This window comes from Dryobates pubescens, chromosome 25, assembly GCF_014839835.1.
Source record: "Dryobates pubescens isolate bDryPub1 chromosome 25, bDryPub1.pri, whole genome shotgun sequence".
In the NCBI taxonomy this organism is placed as follows: Eukaryota; Metazoa; Chordata; class Aves; order Piciformes; family Picidae; genus Dryobates; species Dryobates pubescens.
Window position 1 is genome coordinate 12,005,787 of NC_071636.1, and position 24,692 is coordinate 12,030,478.

The 24,692-nt window shown below is 43.4% G+C and overlaps 1 protein-coding gene across 2 annotated transcripts in view; it reads right to left on the minus strand.

The window, feature by feature from the left end:
- Nucleotides 1-12,786, minus strand: part of GALNT9 (polypeptide N-acetylgalactosaminyltransferase 9) — a 175,208-nt gene extending 162,422 nt beyond the window's left edge. Inside the window, exon 1 of one of the 2 annotated variants that reach the window (XM_009911015.2) lies at nucleotides 12,243-12,786. In XM_009911015.2, the coding sequence (XP_009909317.1) occupies nucleotides 12,243-12,483 (241 nt within the window). In that variant the 5' untranslated portion in view covers nucleotides 12,484-12,786. The remainder of the gene's footprint in view (nucleotides 1-12,242) is intronic. The other variant, XM_054172907.1, reaches the window with a different exon arrangement.
- Nucleotides 12,787-24,692: the final 11,906 nt, after the last annotated feature.

Here is a 24,692-nt window from a genome sequence, read left to right on the forward strand (position 1 = left end):
ATCTTCTTCCAGTTCAGGGACAAACTCAAAAGATCATACACTGATCATATTTCATCTTCTGATGAAATAAACTTCTGTCCAGAAATAGCCACTTTTGTTTTCTGATAATACAGCATGCAGAGGATACCTCAGAATACAGAATTAACCAGGCTGGAAAAGACCTTTGAGATCATCAAGTCCAATCTATCACCCAGCACCATCTAATCAACTAAACCATGGCACCAAGTGCCTCATCCAGTCTCTCTTTAAACACTCCCAATGATGGTGACTCCACCAACTCCCTGGGCAGCAGATTCCAATGGGCAATCACTCTTTCTGTGAAGAATTTCTTCCTAACATCCAGCCTAAACCTCCCCTGGTGCAGCTTGAGACTGTGTCCTCCTGTTCAGTTGGTGGTTGCCTTGGAGAAGAGAGCGACCCCCACCTAGCTACAACCACCCTTCAGGTAGTTCTCAGCCTATGATCACACAGAGCATCACCTGGTCACATCTGCTTGCTTCTTATCCTGAACTAGCTGCCCTGTCCTTTGGACCCAGTTCTGATCGTGCTACTACAGTGCCATAAGTAGGCTATGGCAGAGGCAGCTGTCAGCAATTGAAATTCCAGCCCAGAACAGTTACCAATGATCTACATTACCATAAACTGTCAAACAGTGTTATGGGCTTTACCAGAATAACCTGTGGTACTTTGTGCTGCTTTGGGGAAAACCACCTTTCCTTAGGGCCAGGGCAGTCCTAGCATAACTCATGAACAGACCCTGATTCCATCTCACCAACTGCATGCTTGCCAGCAGCTTTAATAAGAAGAATTTTATGAAGTATTTCAGTGGTCTCATTCTTCCACAACCTCCACTGTGTCTCTAAGACAGCAATATTTGTGCTCCAGCTTCTTGTCAGTATGATTAAAGGCTGAGCGATGCCTAAACAACTAGTCCTGTAACATATGCAAAAATGCTGACTGCAATGATCAACTGCTTCTCTGAGGGCTGCCTCACTCAGCCTCTGGCCATTGGCATGCCAGCCTGTACCATCCAGCTTCAAAGTTAGGCCACATCTTTGTTCTCTCATGAATATTTCTCCTCTTTTTCTGCATATCTTCTGTTCACTCTTCTCACTGTGCGAGGAAGACTTAAAAATCTCACTCTGTGAACTTTATAATACGTGACAGAAAGAGGGAGACAAAGAATCCAGTTATTAGGCAGATCAGGTTCAGAATGAATCAGAAGAAATTATTCATTCCCTGACCTCATCTAAGAAGGCTCTGTGCAGCCCAGTTTGGAGTTTTCTAGGCCTGAAATGGGAATATGGAAACCATACCAAGCTGACTCTTTCAGAAACAGGCTTTACATGTAACACCACTGGATACTGACACTAAAGTCACTTTCATTCCAGAATTAATTTTTTTGTTGAATGAAATGCCTTGAGCTGGATGGAGCTGTTTCTGGAGAAGGAGCACGCTGGCACAGGTCTACAATCAAAGATTGCTGGGTTTGTGTTTTCAAAGCTGAAGTAGCTGACAGCGAAGTAGCAAAGTATTTGGCTCAGGTGCTGACAAGTTCAGGTCTACACCTAAAGGAACACCCCAGGAAGGATATAGAATCATAGACTCAATAAGGTTAGAAAAGACCTCAAAGATCATCAAGTATAACCTGTCACCCGAGACCTCATGACTACTAGACCATGGCACCTATCTCCTCTTGAACACCTCCAGGGATGGTGACTCCACCACCTTCCTGGGCAGCCCATTCCAATGGCTAACAGCTCTCTCTGGGAAGAACTTTCTCCTCACCTCCAGCCTAAACTTCCCCTGGTGCAGCTTGAGACTGTGTCCTCTTGTTCTGGTGCTGGTTGCCTGGGAGAAGAGACCAACCCCCTCCTGGTTACAACCACCCTTCAGGTAGTTGTAGACAGCAAGGTGGTCCCCCCTGAGCCTCCACTTCTCCAGGCTAAAGTTTGCCAAAGGTTAAATTGAAGAAAGATGGGAAATTTCTAATTAATACTTGGAAAATATCTCACAATTCCCTACAATACCATCAGTGAACAAACAAAAGACAGCCTTCAAATGTTGAGAGAGCCACAGTTTCTAATAGATGCAAAAGATAACTAAAAAGTGGGAGAAAAGAATGGTCACACAGGCTCCAGTGGAGCATTTGGCTGCCCATGAGCTGGAAGTCAGAAGCCTAAGTCTGCTGACTTGGATTCTGGGGATTTTCCATGTGACAGAAATCATCTAACAGAACCACCAAAAAAAATGTGGTTTCCAAGCCCAAGGTTAACACATGCTAGCACTTAAACCACTCAACCACACAACAATTTTCCATGCCAAATCAACTCATTCCTTGTGTAAGCTGTAAGCATCTATTTCAGCAGTTGGGCAGTTCAGTATTAGGTTGTTTAATACATTGAACATGATCAGCTCTTTCTCACCTCATGCTCCATCCCCATCTGTTACATGGAGCCACCTGCAATCTATCATCATGTTTCAGGATTAACAGCTCTGTGCAGCAACAAATCTATTTTTCCCATTAGGTGTGAACAGTACCTGATGCCTGCTCAGCACCTCCAGCACAGTACTTGCAGCACAAGCCCAGGGAGGTGGAAGCTCCGTTGGCCAGCTGACCCCAGCACAAGGGGTACCAGTAATCTTTCATCAGCAAGCCTGTGCTTGTGGTAGTCACCAATGGGATTGAGCTCTGCAGATGCAAAATTCTGCAGCTATCAGTAGCCTCATTTCACACATGGCTGGATGAGTAGAAATCTGCTGTATAAGGAATCTATAAGGCAACTGCAAATTTTAATCCTGAGGAAGAGTAACCTTTGGGTTATACAATGCTGTTTCAGTTGGGGATATTTTTAGTCTTATCACTGCCTTCAGTTCAGTATGCACAGGAAGGAACAGAACCAATCTTTTCTACAACACAGGGCTTGCTTGAAAATGAGTTAATACAATGAAAAAAATACATTTTATTTACAAAAGCTCCACATCCCAGAGGCATATGAGAGCTGTGGAAAAAAGACAAACTCAATTTCTAAAAGGGCAGCAAGGCCTCATTGCCAAATAAAACACAAAACCAGCGTCAAGGATCCAAATGAAAAACAACCAATTAACCCTATCACCCCACCAAAAATGCCAGAGACAAAATGAGAAGCAAACTTCTCCAGTACTGCAGGAGGGGGGTTTCCAGCTGTCATGGTGGATACCTTCCAAGAAAAATGAGTTCCTGTGCAAAGCAGCTCCTTTTGCTACAGCAGTGCCTTGACCAGGATGCTAGCCTGGGCTGTGGGAAACAGGATTTGGAGAGTGTGCATGACCTTGCACAAGTTCTAGTTTTTGATGCATACCAAAGTGGTCTAACACACTGAGGATAACTGCTAGAAACTAGTGCCTGGGGTCTGACCTGAGTGCTTGTGGGCAAGACCTCTTGTCCTTCCAGGAAGCGATCAAACCTTTGGCTGAAGCTCAGGATGGGGCTAGTCAACAGAGCATACTGAAAAGGCAGGAATGAAAAGTCTCATCCTTGCTTTGAAGTCTGAAAACATTTGTCCACATAAGACTCACAGCTCTAAAGAATGCAGCAGAGGTCTTATTCTTCACCTAAAGGAAAGGGAAAGTTATATGATCCTCCTTTGGCTTTCATTTTTTAAAACGATATACTAGGGGTTGAAGCATTCATCTAGGGCATTGATAATCTGGCCCACATTTATTGCATATGCACACTAAAAATTCAACCAAATCTTGAAGAAAGGCTCAGTTTTGGATTCCAGTTAGACTCCATTGGTTAGGCAGCAACATGCCCCTCAGTGTCAAACTCAGACAAAGATTATCATAGACAGAAGCAGATCTCAAAGGTCAAAAGCAAAGGGCTTCTACCATGCAAGCACTGGCTGAGGGGTGGGGGAGTGATGTTCATGGGAGCAGAGGCAGTAGCTGAGGCATGAAGGGTTGTGCCCAGCAGCACACGTAACAAACACCATGCCAGAAGAGGATTCAGTTTTGCTCCATGGTAGGCAGATAGTGCTGTGGAAACAGATAAATCAATCTCTGAACAAAGCTTGCTCAGATACCATGAGCAAAATGCTCATGATAAGGCTGCTAATCTGCTGCTAATCTGACCTCCTGCTCTGTGTGCTTCTTTTTGCAAATTGCAAGCTGCAGCCAAACAGTGCAAGCACAGAGGCAAAGGGGTCAGAGATAGAAGCACAAAGTTCAACAGATTTATCCTAGAAAGGGAAATCTCTCCAAGATCTTCAGTAAGGAAGGATCTTGTTCTCAGCCATAGTTGAGTAGTAGAGGAACACTGCATGAATTCATCCTTTATACTACATATACCTCATCATAAGTAGCCAACATTCTGTTCATTTTATTGGCCAAGTTTCCAAGTGGAGTTTCTATGTTGTTAACTACTAGCTGTGCTGATGCTTCTGGATCAATAGCACAGATGAATTTAGGCAACTGATTTCAATAGGACTAAGTGCACGGGTGAGCTGAGGAGAATTTGGATTGCTGCTGCAGACTCAGAAATCCATTTGAGCAAGTTACCCCATCGAACCAGCAATACCTCTCACTGTCCACACAATGCACTGCTGACAGTAGAACCAGGGCTGGCAGGATCTGCAATTTGCTTAAAAAGCAGAGTCAGATTTGTTCCTGGCTTAGATTCTCAACTAAACACAACTCCTGACTGCACCACAGACATGATTTTAATAGTTCTCTCCAGGAATAAAAATTAGTACTACACTGGTAGTCCCACAGAGACCATCTCTGTGCTTCATAACATCTGTAACACAGAACACCCCTTATCAGTATCACACAGTATCCCCAAGGTTGGAAGAGACCTCAAAGATCATAGAGTCCAACCTGTCACCACAGACCTCATGTATCTCTGCATAGTCTAACACAGCCCTGTATGATTCTCTGGGGTAGTTCTTGTGTTTCACAGTACCTAAACGTTTAAAAACTTCACAGAAGAGAGACCTGGCAGGATCTGTTTTCTTCCCTGATCAGTTTATCAGATATTAAAGCCTAGTCAGGAGACTTTCTGTGCTGCTTGTACCACGTGGAGGAGGAATGTCAAACAGAAGGATAAGAGAGCAGAACTCAGCTCCAAAATACCATTTCCTTGGACATCTAAAGGCTTACATGCACCCGCAGAGCTCACTCCATTTTGATCTACACTAGATCACAGGTGTGACATCACTTTCAGCAAGCCAGCTGGTGAAAGTCAGTTTGAGGAAATGATCATTTTGCCACAAATATTAATCCTATCCTCAATACTCTCTGTAATACTGGCCAGAGAAATCATAGGGAGTATCCATGCTGGCCTCTTGTACTCAACCAGTGTGGATACTGTGGGCAATGAAAGAAGACAGAACAGAAATGAGAGGTAAACCAGCACTGAAAACATGAAGCCTACCAAGCTCTGAAGCTACCTCCACCAGGTGAAATTCCATTACTTTCAGAGTAATAGAGAGCTTGCAAATAAGAACTCAAAAGCCTGGCAGATCAAATTGAGAAGTAAATTATAGAACTATGGTAGTCAACTTCATTCCCATCACACCACGCGTTTAAACTCAACGTAACCCCACCTAAATGAGAGGACCCTAGACCAGGTTGCATCACACTGCTACTTGATTACTCCCTTCTGTTCCATAAGTCAAGCAATTCATGGCTCAGGAGATAGCCTTGCCACTGATAATTGGTATGGTCTTTTTATGGCCAACAGGACTTGCTGAGTAACCAGCAAGTGTCAGTCGTGCTGTAGCTTGTCTCTAAAACTGTTTGGAAGACCTGCATATTCCAGACCCCCTGAAAGGGTATGAGTTTTAGGACAATAAAGGTAATATTTAATGTCTTTGCAACTGCCATTCTGTCCTTGAAATGAGGCTGCCTGCATTTATGAGGCTTTCAGGTGTTCACAGCCACTTCCATGGCATCATAGCTATGGAGTTTAGGAAAAGCAGACAGAACTCATATATACATTCAATTAGCACTTGGCTGCTTCAGCTCTATGCTCTCAGGAGAAGATGACTTTGGGTCAGTAGAAGGATCTTTATCTGGCTTTCATTCTCAGAAGCTAAAGTTCTCTTATTTCAGAGGACAGCACTGATCAATAGGACTACAACAAGGTTGGAAGTTGCTCTGCTGTCATTGGCTTTCCTCCTTCCTGTCAACCAGAACATCACAGGCTCTTTTTCTTTTCCTTTTTTTTCTTTTTTTCCCTTTCTCAATTTATTATTTTAAAGTAAGTGATGGAAATGACTACCAAGTGAAACCCTACAAATAATAACAACAATTAAAAAAGTGTGCCAATTATACTGAGAAAGAGAGACTGAGTACCCATTAGTAAGCTTAGAGAAGAGCATTAATAAAAGGAAGATTTGTTAAACATGACTCATTTCTTTTCCTTCCTCTCATAAATCTTATTATTTCCTTGGAGAGCAGCCTGGCTGGAATTGCATTCTTAAATGATGCTTTTGGTTTAAGTACTACCTACATTTACTTACTACAAAGTCAAATAAAACCACCCCCAATCTTAAACTCCAAAACCCAACCTCACCTCCCACTATCAAGGGTGTTAAGTTAAAGCCATGGTTTCTACACAGAGAGAGTGATTGCCCATTGGAATGGGCTGCCCAGGGAGGTGGTGGAATCACCATCATTGGAGGTGTTCAGGAGGAGACTTGATGGGGTGCTTGGTGCCATGGGTTAGTTGATTAGGTGGGTTGATTAGTTGATAGGTTGGATGCGATGATCTTGAAGGTCTCTTCCAACCCATTCCATTCCATTCCATTCCATTCCATTCCATTCCATTCCATTCCATCCTATTCTATTCCATTCCATTCCATTCCATTCCATTCCATTCCTCTAACCCTATATGGTGATTATAGATGTGCAACAACCCCACTCCAGCTCTTCACTAGAAAAAATGTCAGACCTGTATTTACTTTTCCAGCTTCAGCCACATCTACAAAGAAAAGGCAAGAAACTGAACTGGACTGTCTCCTAAAAGGCAACAAACCCTCCATCAGTCAAGGTTTTACTCCCTCCTCTGTAAACATTACTTTTAATCCCGTATAGTACGAATGATTCAAGCTCTGCACAAATAAACGAGTCAATGATAAAATTACAACATAGGGGTTTTTTTTTCTGTCAAAATAAGCTTTCTTCCCAGCTACAAACACAAAAGGCACAAACATGACATAAAAGAAAAATAGTTAGCAGTATGTGAAACACAGAGTACAGGGAGAGACTTTAAAATCACTGATGTGCTGCTGGAATAGAGACATAATTTCTGTATTTGTCAATATTTTGAAGAGCTGAATGCCATTTTGCCTGCTTTACTAAAGTGATTTACCTTCTTTTTTTTTTCTACCAAACCTTTAGGCCTTTTCTTCCTAAAGTGCCTAAATAGAGTAATACTCTTTCGAACATTACCTTCACTTTTTATAGGGGCTATCAAAATACTGACTGGTGATGTTTTCTTCCCTTACTGTGCGGAATAACATCTTGGTCTTTCTAAAAATGCTGATTATGAGCTTCCTCAGCTGTGTAAATCAAGACTTAACAGAGTTAAAGCCAATGTGAAGTGGAAATCCGTCTTTTGGACTTGACCATTGCTTGGCAATACAGAAGATCATGTCTGTAACAACAATTACTTACCTAAGTTTGAGTAACAGATCCAGTACAGTTGAAAAACCCTTGATAGATGCTGTATAGTAAACTGATAAACTGCAGCCTAACTTAAAAGAAGTAGCTGATATTTTTCACTCCCAACTTCACGAGGCCCATGAAACAATCTCAAATTGAGAGCACAAGAAGCCAATCACTGGGACAAGGAAAGCCCACAGGTGAGAGAGGTCCCCACACATATATACTTTTGGAGGTAGCTATGTGTCATTTTTTTCAGATGTATGTTATCATCAGGCTGTAAGCAAATTAAACAGGAATAGTTATGAGAAGCTGTAGGTGGGTATGAGAAGGTGCAGTTTCGTTAAGGCAAGGCTGGCAGCCACACTTAATCTTCCCCCACGCACATGTGGCTTTAGCTCTCTTCTCTGCAAGGGAATTACTCTTCAGCTGAAAGTTGCCAGCTGTAAAAGCTTCTTTTTGACAAATGTGATGTGGACATGTGCATGATTCATTCACAGCCTGTTCCCGACTCTTACTTTCGATATGGAAATTTGGAGCCATTTTCAACCAGTTCCAAGCTGATAAACTGTCCTGTTAAAGATACTACTCTGCCTTTTAAGTATGCAGATTGCCAGGCTGAATTTTAAATGCAATCACTTTGAATCTAACACACTCTGAAAATCAGGAGTCACAGCCAGCATGAATCAGTCCTCTGCACCTAGGGCCTGTTATTGCCATCATTTGAAGCCTGTGGTACTGCAATTACGTGAATTGTCCACTTGTTTTCGCTAGCCTCCTCCGTGAAATTCGTATGCAATATACAAGCCATTTATCATGCTGGAAACTGCTATTGTATTTAATCTTCCCAAAGAGAGCAAAATCAAATTATGATGTGTACAGAATGACAATCTGTCAAATTTGAAGTAATACTCCAAATTTATCCATCCATGCCTGCAACAGAACGGGTCAAAGAGGTCTAATGTAGAAAACACGGGTAGGAAGACATGATGTGAGCATACATAATGAGAAGATGAAAACTCTCTTAATCTTTGCAGATTTAATGAAATCTGATTACATGCTGTATTGATTGTTGTGTATTACTGGAAAGAGACAGTGAAAAGGGGGGGGAAAAAGCAATTACAGTGAAATTGTAGCCTGACCCTTCAATTGCTTTTGGCATGAAAGGTTATGCTCTACTTGGGGCATCAAACATTATTTATCCTCTATGATAAATCATTAGCAAGAGACTCAGATGCAAAAGTGATTAGGGGAAAAAGCAGTCCAGTAATTTATTTTTGTTTCCCCCTTTCCAAATGTAGAGGCAAAGGAAGAAAGCACCAAAGTGTTACTGTTATGCCATTTCATGAGTTGCTCCCAACTCTGTCTGGCATTAGGTGTGTTGACTGACAATGAGTCACATTCAGCAACAGAATTGTCACAGTGAAAATGAAACAAAAAAGTCTATAGATTGATGAACTGTACCTTGAATAACTTAGTTTCTCAGAATAAATGTTACACCCACAGTCAAATATTAAGAGGTAATAGAAAGTTTCACCAAGGAAATTCCATTGCTTCCTTTTCCCTTTGCATGCACCAATCATCTCGTTCCCCCCAAACCAGCAGCAGCTGAGTGTAAAGAAAGCTTTGAGAAATATCATTTTTCTAAGCTGATAGAAATCCGAAGCACGAGCCAACTGAAAACTATTGTTTGGGTGTATGTCTGTGTGGCTCTGCAGGGAATCATGGCAATTCTCACTCAGTTCTAAAAATCCTCGTTCTGCCAAAGAGAACTGCAAGGACCAGCTTTATACTGACTTCCGCACACGGTCCTCTGCGTTCTGCACACACCTCTACAGGCACTGCCTGCACCGGTTCTATTCAGACTGAAAAGTTAATGAGTTCTCTGGTGATCAGTTTTAGGTTACATCTTGATGCACTTGTAACGGTGCTGCTGTGTTTGTTTTTCCTTGCAGAAGGTACACTTTCAAATAGCATTCCCTTGATTGCATGCAAACAAGGAAGTGTGACAGAGACAGAATTCTGTACAGACGCAGCTGCAGGGCAGGGCTGGGCTTCTCACAGAAGTCTCTTTCTGTTGCACTGGAACTTCACAGAGTCCCCAGAAAATCCAGGTAAGGTCTTACCAATTTAGGACTAACCCAAATATAAGAGAAAAATGAACACTGAGATTTCTTCCTGAAAATACAAGATACTTAGTGGGCAGCTCTAAATCTGATGATCTTAAGACAAAAAGAACTAAGAGTAGAAAATGGAAATACTGATCTGGACAGATTTGCTCTAACAATAACTGAGCTGGACTTAAACTCCTGGTGCTTGCAGGAGTTCTGGGTATGCAAGGAACTCCTGTTCCTTGTGAATAAAATCTGCCTATTCACATCTGTCTCTCCATATAAAAGCAACTTTGACCCACTCTCATGACAATTAACATCTAAGGCAGCCTTGAATGACTCTCCAACCTTGTGATAAAGCAGTATACAGAATAATATCCGAGAAACCTTGCTTGACTTGAGGATGAAACAGAACAGCTCCAGAGTAAGCAGAGTGCTTCTGTAACACAGCCTTTCCACGAGGCATAGTAGAGCACTGTCACAGACAGATTCCCTTGAATCTCAATGCTGCCAGAGCAGCGCTACATCCATTAATGGCATATGTAATGAATCATGATATTAAAACCAGGATACCAGTGAGCTAACCCCCAAAAGAGATGCTTGATCCTGATTTCACTTAAAGTGAAGCAGCTTTGATGATTTCAGTGGAGCACCTCCCAGTATTTTAGGACTTTTTGTTTGTTTGTTTATTGCCAGAAGATTAAGGGGTTGGGGGGAAGGAAGCAAGAAAATATCTTGTCACAATGATGATAAAATAACTAATTCCTGTTCATGTACCACTGCATAATAAACAAAACACTTGTCAGATTGGAACTGAAAGAAAACGAATAGGAACTTTGAACAGCTCAGCTTGAAAAAAACTTCCTGCATTTACTATCTTCCTGTTTAAGAACTTTCAAGAAGAAACTGCCAGCAGTATTTAAGTTCAGGTAATTTGACTATGATGTTTCATACCCAACAAAGCAAATTAAAAGAAGGAGAATGTCCCCCAAATAGAGGCATACTTCAGAGAAAAATTCTCATTTACTGTAAAGCCACAGTCACAATATGCAATGGCGCCTGCCTAGTGCATTAAAGACTCCTGGTGATTCTGCAAAGGATGCCACACTGAGATGAAATCCTGTGCCTAAAGTATCACCTCCAAGACCAACAACTCCAAGAAAAAAAAAAAATCAGTTTGGGCCAAAGACAAACCCCATTCAGTTGGGCTATGATGGATACAGCTTGAGGACTGATCTAATTTAGTTTTAGTGTTGAATCTGGAAGAGGGTTTCCCTCTTAAATCCTACATTCTTGAAAACTGCTCCAGAAGATGGGCAGAAAACAGCTGTTGACACGTCCCCTTTAATTCAGGAAGGTGTGTTTTTGTGACTAACCCACACTCCACACCCCCCTTCCCTCTGCCCTGTTTTATACAGAGGTGTGTGAAGGAATGCCTGCTCTAAAAACATTTGCTGGCACAGACTGCATATTGCCATAACAGTCTCACCTACTTTGATTTATACAGTCATTCAGAAAGTAGTAATAGGAAGGATATTTTATCCTAACCTTCCTATGTGCCTGCATTTTGAGACTACTCTAGCCTTTGTTAAATCAATGTTATGAATAAGATTTTCAGAAGCAGCCTAGGAGAACGCTTGGTAGACTTAATCTGGAAGTTTTATTTCATGCTAGCCACTAAATGTTACATTTCTATTATAGTTCCCCCCTTCAGCCTTTTATTATCCAAAGCACTGCCGTATTTGAACACATAATTATGTCTTTGATGCTCTACATTGAAAACTTTGCAAATGCACTTGTTTTGAAGAATTAGCTCCTACATGAGATGTTAGTTGTCCCATAAAAACTTCTATGGCTTAGCCTGTTGTAACAAACATGGAAGGGTTCTTTGCTTAGCTATGAATATTTTTCAAGGCTGGTGAATTGGAATGGAATGTCACCAAAAGAAGTGGTGGATATTTCAACTCCTCAACTAAAGGTAATATCAAATTGAAATGTCAGAATCATTAAAGCAACATATGGGTGTTATGCTTAAACAGACCATTAAAAGAACACAGCTAAGAACTCAACAGAATATTTCTAAAGTAGTTCTGAGACTAGCAGATGACTTCCAGCTATAACCTGACGCTGTATTTGCTGTACGAACGTTTGCCCATGCAGTGTTGATGGCTCCAGGTCAGCTGCAAAACCTGGTACAGTTTGTAGGGACTTCCACCAATCCTTAAACCCACAAAGTGTGCTGCCTTCTTAACTCTGCATCTATTGAAGAAGTCCTAACTTTGAACTGAGAGTTGGTGTGTGGGGGTGTCAATAAATCCCTGCAGCAAAACCCTGCAGCCGCAGCACTGGGATCAGTGTGTATGGTGCCCGGGCTTCCCTCCCCAGCAGGAGGGCACTTCGGGTGCTCTTCCCCAATCTGCGGCACCATCTCAGGACACAGGGCACCACGGGACTGGTGCTGCCTCCCCTCCCAACCCTCCGTACCATTTAGCTGGTTGTAGACCACTTCCTCCAGGTGGTCCAGGCGCTGCAGGATGGACTCCCTGTCAGCCAGGCTGCCCACCTTGGCGCCGCGGCTCCTGGCCCGGCGGTCCGCGCTCCGGACGATTTGCACCAGCTCCTGGGAGCGGTCCTGGATCCTGCAGTAGACCGAGAAGAGGATGATGCCCACGAAGACCAAGATGTTCACGGTCAACAAAGTTTTGATTTTCCGTGCCACCGCCATGGGAGCCGCCAGCGCGGTGGCGGGGGGCACATCAAGGCGCGGCGGGCCGGCGGCCTGGCGGCCACCCGGCGCCGGGGCGCGCCGGGGCGCGGAGGAGCGCGGGGCAGCGCGGAGCGGAGCTGTCCTTCAGCACCGCCGCGTCGCTCCCCGCCCAGCGCCAGCCTTCGCCCCGCGGGGGCCGCGCCACCGAGCGCTGGGCGGCATGGAGCGGGAGAGCCGCGCAGGGAGCGCGGGGCGCGGAGCACAGCTGCCGCTGGCCGCCGAGCTGCTGCCGCCTCTCCTCCTCCGGCGGCTCCCGCTCGCCCGCCCTCGCTCTCCGCCGCCCCAAACGCAGAGCGCCGGTGCGGAGTGACGTGCTCCGGGGGATCTCATCTACATGCACACGGTGGAGCCGCCGTGCAGTGCCGTGCTGCCCCGCCTTGCCCGCGGCTCCCCGCCCCGCATCCCGGCCCCGCCGGGGGCCGCCGCCCGCCCCCGGGCCCTGCGGTGCAGCCCCGGCGCTCGCCGCTGGATTTCAGCGGTGACCGAGCCGGGGCAGCTGCATGCTTCTCCTCCACGGGAAGACACCAGTGGCCATTTTCCCTTCATTGCCCACCTAGAGGGCCCTTATCCTGCCCAAGACTCGTTACATGCAGCACCTGAGAAGGTGCAGGACAAAGGTTGTCCTCGTCTATGGGTGCAGCCCCTGGAGGTGAGAGGATGCTCCACCCCCCTCACCACTAGAAATAAGCTGACAAGTTCACATGCTCCCAGCAAGAGGTATTGCTGGTAACCCGCTCAGCTCCGTGAGTTTTCCAGCAGCCAAAGTACAACGTTGGCTAGTGATCGTACCTGGAAGTGACACGGGACCATGTGCATGAGAAGTTCTTGCAGGCATACACAGAATCACAGAAGGGTTTGAGGTGGAAGGAACCTTTTAAGGTCATCTAGTCCTACCCTTCTGCACTGAGCAAGGACACTAGACCAGGCTGCTCAGAGCTCTGTCCAAGCTGACCTTGAATGCTTCCAGGTCTGTGGCTTCTATCACCTCTCTGCACATTCTGTATCACCACCTTGACTGTAAAATATTTCTTCCTTCTATCTTGTCTAAATCTTCCTTTTTTTTTAGTTTAAAACCATCACTCCTTGCCCTGTCACAACAGGTCCTGTTAAAAGGCTTGTCCCCAGCTTTCTTACATGCTCCTTATATGTACTGGAAGATAAAAATAAAGGATCCTTCAGCCTTCTCTACTCCAGGTTGAACAATTCCCATTCTCTCAGCCTTCCTTCACAGGAGAGGTATTCCAGCCCTCTGATCACTTTTGTGGCCCTCCAAGTCCATGTCTTTCCTATTATAGAATCATACACAGGGGGATAAAAACAGCACAAGCCCTCACTTTCAAACACAGCAGTCACATCAAGTGACCAGGATCTCTAAGCTTGATACCTATGGACATTAAATAAGCCCTTTCAGCTGGCAGGTACTCCATTCACGTTCACAGTGGCCCTCCTCTGTATGCCATCTCACTTAGAGGATTCCATAGCATAGTATAATCCTGGCTGTGGGAATCTTTTTCATTCTTGATTTCAGCAGCTGACAGGCTCAAAATCCAGCAAAAGTTACAACTTGCCAAGTTACAGTCAACTCTGGGAAGGCCTGCTCAGGGTTTCCTGAGGAATAAACTCTTATCCCTTGAAAAGATGCCACCAGCTTCTACAGTATCATATCTTGCAAACAGTTAATTGCCTACACAGGATTTAGTTCCTTCCTGCAGTCCTGTATTCTTAAACACACACACACAAGACACCTAAATGCAGGGTCTGAAGTTCTTTCACTGAAGCAGGAGTAAAACTCTCAGGCAGCTCAGCAGAAGCAGCTCAGAAGCAGTTCAGAACCTGCAATTTTCCAGTGTTTGGACTATTTTAGCAGTACTCTTGTTGCAAGTCTGTCATAGCATTACATATTCCTAGAAAATACCAATTTCCTTTAAGCAAACCTATTGAACTAACGCACAAGTGTAGCTTATTAGTTGTCTCCACAGCATTTAATATATTATAGCAACACCTGCTGGTCTTGATATGGTTAAGAATCTGTTAGATTACTATTTCCATCATGAACTCCCAAGTTCACAAGCTGGCCCCAAGAACACTGGATTCTGACAGGAGTGTATCATTTTTCCCAGGAGCTGCAAAACACCTTTGGCTGTGTCAGAGGTTTTACCAAGTTCTGAGGGAGTTTTATTTTCACATCACTGCAGTTTTAAATGGTCTCTTTCGATGCCATAATTTCATTCATGACTGACTTAGGTCAAAACAGTTGTTTCCTTTTGCTAAGTAAATGCTCTTAAATGGTCAGCTTAAAATAGCCTGTGGTGAGTACAGAAGAGCATGAGAATAAGTTCATATAGCTGAAACCTTAAGTAACACCATTCAAATAATAACTAGCTCTCCTAGAGCGCTGTTCATTCAGAGACCTTAAAGCAAGTTACAAAGTATTTTCATCTTTACTTTCAGAGCTTGACTGAAGGATTGCAGTGGCATTTGGGGGGAAATGTCAAGGTCATAAAGTTCTTTTTCTTTTTTGCATTGAAACAAACCCCAAAAGCTCTGAAATCTTTTCACACAAAGAGCATTCAGCTGAACCCACAGTTTCCTGCCCAGAAGGGCCAAGATTCAATTTTTCTTCCCTCAGAAAGGCTTCTATTGACAGCAGAAAACTACATCAGAATCAATACATGCAACATCTGGATTTCAGTGAAAGTGCTCTTGTTGAAATGATACCAGTCAGCTCTGAATGCTGAACCATCTTACAAATGGGGAGCATGGGAAGAGATTGGTACCTTGTTCCAAATATATTGAAGAAGCCAGAGGCAATGCCAGGATCCCATTCTAAGTCACAAATTCAGTTTCTCTCTGTTACTCTTTCACTGGTTGTGACTCCCACTGGTCTCCATAGGGCTCATGTTTTCACTCAGATTAATTAAAATGGAATAGGAAGCTGAAGAAATACCAAGATACCACATATTCCAATGACAGCCCAGAGCTGGTCATACTCTTTACATCTCTCTGCTATCACTGTGCTCAGCCAGTATAATGTTTTGGTTGAAAGACAGCTGGCTGAAGATGAAGACAATGTTAAGTAGCCACAGGTAAAGACCCTTTAAAACTGGTCAGCACTCTGAAATCTGCCATAGGCAACTCCCCTAATGTAGGAATGATGGTTTAGTGCCTTGGGGCACTTCTAGTGGGCTGTCAGATAGCTAAGACTGCAATGATAACAGCAGCATAACAAACCAAACCTTGCTATTGTCTGTGGCTGTCCTTGAAACTGCACTTGGTCTTGTACAATGTTGATCTTGCAACAGTTATCTTAGCTTCTGTTGACTTTTGGTTACTGCAGAACACACCAGCTTGGAACAAAGTTGTTGATACAGAGGGAACCTTCAGTTGCTTTTGCATCTACAAGTCTGAGCTGCTTAGCTACTGAGGTCATAGACAGTAAATTTCACTTCACGCAACACTGAACTAAAGGATTTTGTGAAGAACATTTAGTAAAGCATCAGTCTTACAGCCATTATCTGCAGAGCCCATCAAGCAACTAGTCAAAGCAACAGACTACAGGTCAGCCTGACCCCAGTTCATTTGGAACTACTTAGCTTAATCAGCTCAGAGGAAACAGACTTTTTATCTTCTAGCAAAACCTGTAGGTTTTGCAGCAACTGAATATGATCAAGGTACCCATCACAGACTCACAGCATGTTAGGGGTTGGAAGTGACCTCAAAAGATCATCCAGTCCAACCACCCTGCCAGAGCAGGATCACTTACCAGGATCAGCATCAAGACATTTCCCAAGTTCACTTTTTCCCCCAGTAGTGGTCTGAAAAGAAGCTATTTAAAAATGACCATGTTAGACCTGCAAAGTACCAGCCCTATAGCAGAACCTTTTGCATCACAATGGCTTCTGTTGCACAGTCCCAGGTTTGCTGGGTACATACTCAGATAACCTCTATGAATTTCATTTTTTTTCATTATATGCTTTTTTGTTGAATTTCATTTTAACATTCTTAGAAGGAGGTGAAGCAATTGGCTTGATGAAGAAACAAAATAAATGGCATTCTACTTTCGAGGAATGGCATGGAGAAGATCACAGAATCACCAAGGTTGGAAGAGACCTCAAAGATCATCAAGTCCAACCTGTCTCCACAGACCTCATGACTAGACCATGGCACCAAGTGCCACATCCAATCCCCTCTTGAACACCTCCAGGGATGGTGACTCCATCGCCTCCCTGGGCAGCACATTCCAATGGTGAACAACTCTCTCTGGGAAGAACATTCTCCCACCCTCCAGCCTAAACTTCCCCTGGTGCAGCTGGAGACTGTGTCCTTTTGTTCTGGTGCTGGTTGCCTGGGAGAAGAGACCAATCCCCTCCTGGCTACAACCACCCTTCAGGTAGTTGTAGACAGCAATGAGGTCTCCCCTGTGCCTCCTCTACTCCAGGCTAAACAATCCCATCTCCCTCAGCCTCTCCTTATAGGGCTTGTGCTCGAGGCCTCTCCCCAACCTCGTTGCCCTTCTCTGGGCATGTTCAAGAGTCTCAATGTCCTTCTTAAACTGAGAGGCCCAGAACTGGACACAGTACTCAAGGTGTGGCCTGACCATTGCTGAGTACAGGGGCACAATGACTTCCCTGACTGAAAAGTTGCTTGAAAGTTCTGGTTAATTTTAAAAAGCTGAAGTTGAAAAGAAAAAAAAAAAAAAAATTCCAGTTAATAACCATGAAATCATTCCCAACCACCTTTCCAAAATGACACAAGATTGCTTTACCATATCTAAAGAGACAAACCTTTCTGATCATTCTAGTGCGCGGTATGAGACATCTGCAAAAAAAATGAATAATGCGAAGAAGGGAAGACTTTGATGTTTCAAGTATTTGAACACTAGCTTTAAAGGAAAAACACCCCCACAACTACAGACAAAATGTTATGCCAGTGATGATGTGCAATTGTAGATTGCAGCTGTGGTTATTCACACACACCAACATCACCTACCATTTTCCTCGCGAAATCCCAGCTGCGTTTAGTAGCCCATCACTTAGGGTTTTAATATAACCTAGTCTTTTCCTGCTGAAACAGTGCTTTAGTGGAAGAAAGCAACAATAAAAACAGGCAACAAAGTCCAAGACCTCTATTGAATTACCGAGACATACAGAGCTGAGGCCCTCATCCTGTTGCAAGGAGGTACTGCAGCCCATCGAGTAACTGCAGTTTAATGTTTGTGCAGCCCCCTGCCTGCCACAGCGCTAGCAGACCCTGAGAGAAGAGATTAGAGCAAGGACGATGTTTGCACGAAGCTGCATGAAGGTATTTGCAAAAGTAGCTAGCAAGTTAGAAGTGAAGTAAATGAGGAAGCCTTAACTGTCTCATGTTTCCAGCCAGCCTCTTCTCTTTTTTTGCTGCAGCTTTGGAGACGATGGCAAGCTGGTCTTACAGTGAGCACCAGAGGGCAAATAGCCAAATAATTCCTGTTGCAACAAAACACTGACAGGCCCCAAAGCCTTCAGACTGCAACTCTGCTCATGCTGATATGGAGGCTTTGGAACACATTCACAGTTGACCAAATGCCCATTATTGCCAGCACGGAAATTCTGTGTCCAGGTAAGGCAGAGAGAGGAATCCCCAAGCTGGTATCCATTTCACTGCATTAAAGAGGTTGGAAGCCAAAAAGCCATGAGGGATTTCCATGCACTGCTGCTATACTGGGAACATTTAGTGCTGGCTCAGAAACTAAAGGTGGATGGTAACGGGATAGCCCTGAATGTCATCAGTGTCTGCTTCACTTAGAGCAGAATGACAACACAATGTGCTGTGGTTTCAACCAAGATGAATGTGTTTACTTTAGCAAGATGACCTCCCTGCTATACTTATTACAGACCTGATGCCATAACAGTTTGTTAGTGGGGTCAAAATTACAGTGTGCAAAAGCACTCATTCATAACCAGTAGACCTACTCAAAGCGGTAGGAGCAACACAGGGATTAAGGATTCACAAGATTAGCCTGGAGGTGCTGAACTTTAACATTGTCTTAAAGATGGCTCTAAATCAAGTGAGATGCCTTAAAATCAGAACACACATCCCAGAAGTTACATACAGAGATACATCCCCCTTTTTCATTTTGGCAGCATTAATCATTTATGAAGGCTACACAGAAGTTTCCTAAATAGAATGGAATTTTGGGACACTTCCTTATAAAACTGCAGCAATTCCCACTTGCACGTGGGACAGTTTTTCAAATACACAGCCTGCACTGTGTCCTAGCTCCTGTTGCTGTGACACAAAGATGCACCACCCATATATTCCTCGTGCTATATTAAAATCACAGGTTGACTTTGCAGAGAGGATTTATAAAACACAGCACAACTGCTGGCCGATCTGTTTCTTTCATGCTTGTGATATCGTGCTGATGACCACACTGTAGTAAAGAGCACACAGCTAAACCCCAACAATCATCCAAACACACATTAAAAACCCCAATAAACCTGTCATTGTAAAAAACAGAATATAAAAAACTGCCAGGACTAAAATATTCAACCCACATGCTTACATTTTACAAAGCTGTAATTTATAAACATTACAGCTCTCATCAATTTTAATAAGAATGAGTTGAGCTCCTACCTTTTAAAAATCCATCTGCATAGCCCTTTATCCATTTTCTATTATTATCTCCTGCTGCAATTTCAGAATAGGTGCTTGTTTGCTAAGAGAGGATTATCACCATTTACCATGATCAAGCATTATTTGCATCGTCTTAGATTTACTCCATGCAACAGCAGATAAAGATATTTGAGGGCCTTTCCCTCCCCCAAATGGCAGAGAGGCTCAGTCCATCTGTGCCTTGAAAAGGGAAGGTGGTTGGAACCTGCCTGACAGCTGCTGCACTGGGGTCCTAAGTCACAGATTGATAACCATCATAACTTAGCAGAAGGAATTTGAGAGGCACTGCGATGAGACAGAGAGAGGCTTACACACTGGAAATAAATCTGGGAAGTTTTTGAGGGCAGCTTCTCTGTTTATGAGAGTTCTAGTAATGAAAATAAATGTGCAAGAGATGCATAAATGTAATTCAATATTCAGCTATTGCAGATACAGAAATTAGCTCATTACACTCCTTAAAACCCACGTTTACTTATTCCCATTGCCAGAAAACTTGCAGAACCCTAAACAATGGCTAGGCTCTTTGCATACAGAGACTTCTGCTTTTTGCACAGATCAGTATTGTCCTCTGGTTCCCTGGTGTTCCCTCTTCTGCTGCAGCCTCCCTCTCTGCTCTCATACTCTGTACTGCCTTTAAAGCTCAGACTGCTTTTTGATAACATAGTTTTAAAGAAACAGTTCTTGAATGGTGCTCCTGATCCCAGTAACAAAACAATCTGCCTCTGCCCTGTCAGTTGACATCTGTGGACTATGACCCTGGGGTCCTCCTTGGAATCCATTTGTCTCATTTTCACCTTCACTCTTAAACAGCCAACCTTATGTTAACAGAATTTGCAGTCAGCTCTTTCATTAGTATTTAATCAAATACTATCTTGGGCAGAAATCACTGTCCAGATCAAGTATTATATTAAAGTATGTTTTTTAGTATGGCTTCACTTTAGGTAGAAGCCAATTTACTGCAAGGACTGGCAAAGAGAAGTGGGCTTTCTCAGGTTGATGTTGAACACAACAGTTCCTCCCTGGGACTAAAAAGCCGAAAGGATGTTGTTCCTTATCCAGTCCAGCCAAATGCCTATGAAAAAGCTGAATATTGTCACTGCCTCCAAACAGTTAAAAATACACACCGAATCCAATAGGGTGCATTAGCACTGGCCACCATCATCATAGCCTCACTTCTGTGAGGCAGAAGTGGTATGTGGACTTCTATGTGTATTTACCCAGGCTGAGCCACTTGTAGGAAAAGAGCCTCATAAAATATTCATTACTTGTCTCTGTCTTGATGCACATTATTAGGAGATGCATGGCCCTGCAGCAACATCTTCACAACAGAATTAAGAAATACAGCCAGTCATCGTGTCAAAGTCATAAGAGATTAAATATTCTAAGTGCAGCAGCACAGGGGTAAATTAGTATTGTTACCTCCTGACCCTCAGAGCTGCCCCCAGTGCTGCCTTTAAACAATAAAAATAATGAGATTTTTTTTAGATTCCATTTGTTTTGAAACAACAACTGGCAGCCTGAAAGAAGAAAGCATGTTTGGGCAAATAAAGCTGACACTGACATTTTTAGCAAAGACTAGCTATGTGGTGTCTTGTCACTGGGCAAATCTGAGGAATCACTGCTGCCTCTGATGTACGATGTTCTTCACAGGGACAGTGCATATGTGAGTAATACAGAACATTTAGTACAGTTTGTGTCTGCCTTTAGCAGAGATGTTCAGAATATTTAAATAGAAACCAAACCATTTCTAGCATTAAAGTCTTTAATGTGCTGTTAAAAAAAATACCATCCTAGGGAAAAAAATGTATATATAAAAGTTGATGCATAGTAAAATTCCATCCTAAAAGCTGTACCAGTGAGAAGTCTTAACAGATGGAAGTAGGATGATAAAACCAAGCTCATCTAGTTGAGTTGAATTCCCAAATATTCCCAGTAAAGGACAAAGTCCCATTTAACAGTTTTGGAGTCTTGTTTTAAGCACCCTTGAAAAGAAGCTAGTCTGTAGGAAAAGAACAATTAAGACTATCACAGTATCACACAGTATCACAGTATCACTAAGGTTGGAAGAGACCTCAAAGATCGAAGAGACCTCAAAGATAATCGAGTCCAACCTGTCACCACAGACCTCATAACTAAACCATGGCACCAAGTGTCACATCGAATCCCCTCTTGAACACCTCCAGGGATGGTGACTCCGCTACCTCCCTGGGCCGCACATTCCAATGACGAATGACTCTCTCTGGGAAGAACTTTCTCCTCACCTCGAGCCTAAACTTCCCCTGGTGCAGCTTGAGACTGTGTCCCCCTTGTTCTAGTGCTGGTTGCCTGGGAGAAGAGACCAACCCCTTCCTGGCTACAACCACCTTTCAGGTAGTTGTAGAGAACAATGATATTGGACTATGCAAATGCTTAAAGAACTGTTATGGTGTTTCCTGTCCCAGACCACAACATTTCTATAATTTGCAATTCCTCCATCTAAAAATCTTCATCTCAGTTGGTTTAGAGACCATAAGCAGCTTAAACAAATAAAAGCCCAAAAGAAGAAAAACATGGAAAACCAACAGATTTGCTCTGAGGCACCAAAAGAGCACCACGGCGAGAGGAGCTGCAGGTAGGCAGAGACGTGCAGGTATGACACGCACAGATATTCACAGCCCTCTCAGCTGTAGATGCTGGGAAGACATTCTTTATTATTCATTAATTCTATGGTGAGCAGATAGATTAAGCATTTTCCCCCTCTTAATTAATCATGCTCTGGGCTCTGAAGAGCTTAATTTATTTATATATTTACTTATTTTGAGGGAAAAGCATTTCTCGTCAAAACCCTTCGCAGGGAAACTGCATCACCAAAGCCTCTGGCCAAGCTCACAAGCGCTCCAGACTGTGTATGCCTTTAGCCACTACATCACAGCATATAATTGCAGATACAAGAACACTTACTGCTTTTGAACCTAAATACAGAGGGCTATTTTATGTCAGTGGCTTGATTTTTTCCAAGTACAGACATTTATACCAGCCATAAAGGACATATTCCAGCTATAGAAGGGAAATGTGAAGGGGAAAGCACCAGGTCTGTAGTTTTCTTTCTGCTGTTTATTATTATTTATTGGATATTCTGTCCAACACATGTCCAATTGTATCAGCTCACAAAGAAGTCCTGACATTAAATCATTTAATGTCTATTGAGCTGCTTTTGATTTGCATAAACCAAAGATCAGCAGCAAGCAGTGAATAGGCTTCTGAGTGCTGAGCAAAGCTGGTGCTGGTTATTCCCTTCCATCCCCGAGGCACACAGGCCCCTGGGAGGACACATCTTGACAGAGGTTAGCAGGGAGCTACACTGGCTTAAAGTATGGGGAAGGGATTTGGTTGCTGTTGAACAGAGACACTGCTGGACTGGGAGGAGCACTTCTGCTTGTTAATATGCTTTGTGCAACACAATTAGTAGGGTACCCTGCCAGAGTAAACACTACAGCACAGCTCTGGTGATAGACTGAGTTCATTCAACTTTTGACAAAAGGTGAGGGGAATTCTCTTGAAACAGTAATTGTCTGTCACATGAAATACTGCAACTTCTTCAACAGGGGAAAGAGGAAACCATAACATGAACTGGATTAGGTCAAGAGGAAATTAGTGGCAGGCGGGTTAATACAGTGGAATCTAATGGGCTTAGCAATAGTGTCTAGGATAGATTGGACAGAAAATAAAGAATAAGAGAAAGTTAATAAAAAATCACAAATTCACCTGATGTGTCTGCATCTAAAATAGCTGAGATTGGTTTCCTTTTAGACCTTAAGAATCTTTGTGGTCAGTGTATGGATAGAGAACTCCTTTATTACTGCAAAGAAGGGCCTCAGAGGATTTGGCATGGGATGATTTCCCACCTGAGCCAAAAAAAGAATAGCACAGGAAGACTAATGCATTTCTAGGGGTGGCAACACTTACTACACTATAAAAACAAACCCACGAGTAATATATCATCTTAAGGATCCAGAGCCCAGACATCTTGTCACCTGGCTAACTGGAGAGAAATGAACTGCCTCTGCAGGCAAATATTCACCAGGGTTGGTCTGAGGAAATAATATTTAGGAATGCTTCAGAACAGGAGTACCTTTTGCAGAGGTATCGTTTCAAACACAGGTGCATGAGTCAAACAGAGGGGGGAGGTTGGGGGGGAGGGGAATGACTAAAGTAAAAACTTGCAAATGTGGTTGTAAGGTCATAAGTAATATTCACAGAACAGGTCTTACCACTGGCTTCAACTGGTCACAGGCACAACTACTGATTATTATACAATTCATTCTGTTGAGAATCCTTTTGTCTGTATCTTACAATTCCTTTCCCCCCTCACCCTGTGCCACTTTCCTAAACCTTTTCTTCTCAGTGCTTGCATAGGGTACTTACCTACATGACCCTGACTGGGACAGGGAGATGCTTGCATCTCACATATAATACATAGATAAGATAAATAATAATGGGCAGGAGTGATAAGAATAGCATGTCTTTATAACATCCACTCTGTGTGACACAAATGAATCCATCCCATTACTCTTAAAATAGGCTATCCAATATTGGATAGGTGAATACACTGCCACACAACACTATAATACTAATGAAAGTGTAAGTGATGAACACAAAGACCAGATTTAATGCTGAGGAAGTCCTCTGACTTGAAAATGTAAATTCATGTAATTGCCACTAATTGTGCATAGCATCAGTGCAAATTCAAACATGAAAACAAGCAAGCAATACTGAGCCTGATCTTTGTCAGGTAATACCTTCATTTTAAGGGAAATTTATGTCAGAATCGGTGACCATATGCTCTTCTACAGTCACCTAAGATTTCCAAAGTATGCTGGAGACAACTACAAGAACAATAACCATACCCCAAATTCGTCTCAAATAAAGCACAATTTCTGTGGCACACGCAACAATTCTAAGCCACATCTTCACAGTATCATAGTATCAGTCAAAGTTGGAAGGAACCACAAGGATCATCTAGTTCCAAACCCCCTGCCATAGGCAGGGACACCTCACACTAGATCAGGCTGGCCAGAGCCTCATCCAACCTGGTCTTAAACACCTCCAGGGATGGGGCCTCAATCACCTCCTTAGACAACCCATTCCAGGGCTTCACCACTCTCATGGTGAAGAACTTCTTCCTCATGTCCAGCCTGAATCTCCCCACCTCCAGCTTCATTCCATTCCCCCTAGTCCTATCACTACCTGACATCCTGAGAAGTCCCTCCCCAGCCTTCCTGTAGGCCCCCTTCAGATACTGGAAGGCCACAATTAGGTCACCTTGGAGCCTTCTCTTCTTCAGACTGAACAGCCCCAACTCTTTCAGTCTGTCCTCATAGCAGAGGTGCTCCAGCCCTCTGCTCATCCTCGTGGCCCTACATCTTCCAACACTTCAGTTGCACAGTTGTCTGAACTTGCAACATTGAGGGTAATCAGAAAGAAAAATTATTCTTTAAAGGCAGCTGACAAGAGGGCACCTGTGCAGAGTGTGCCCA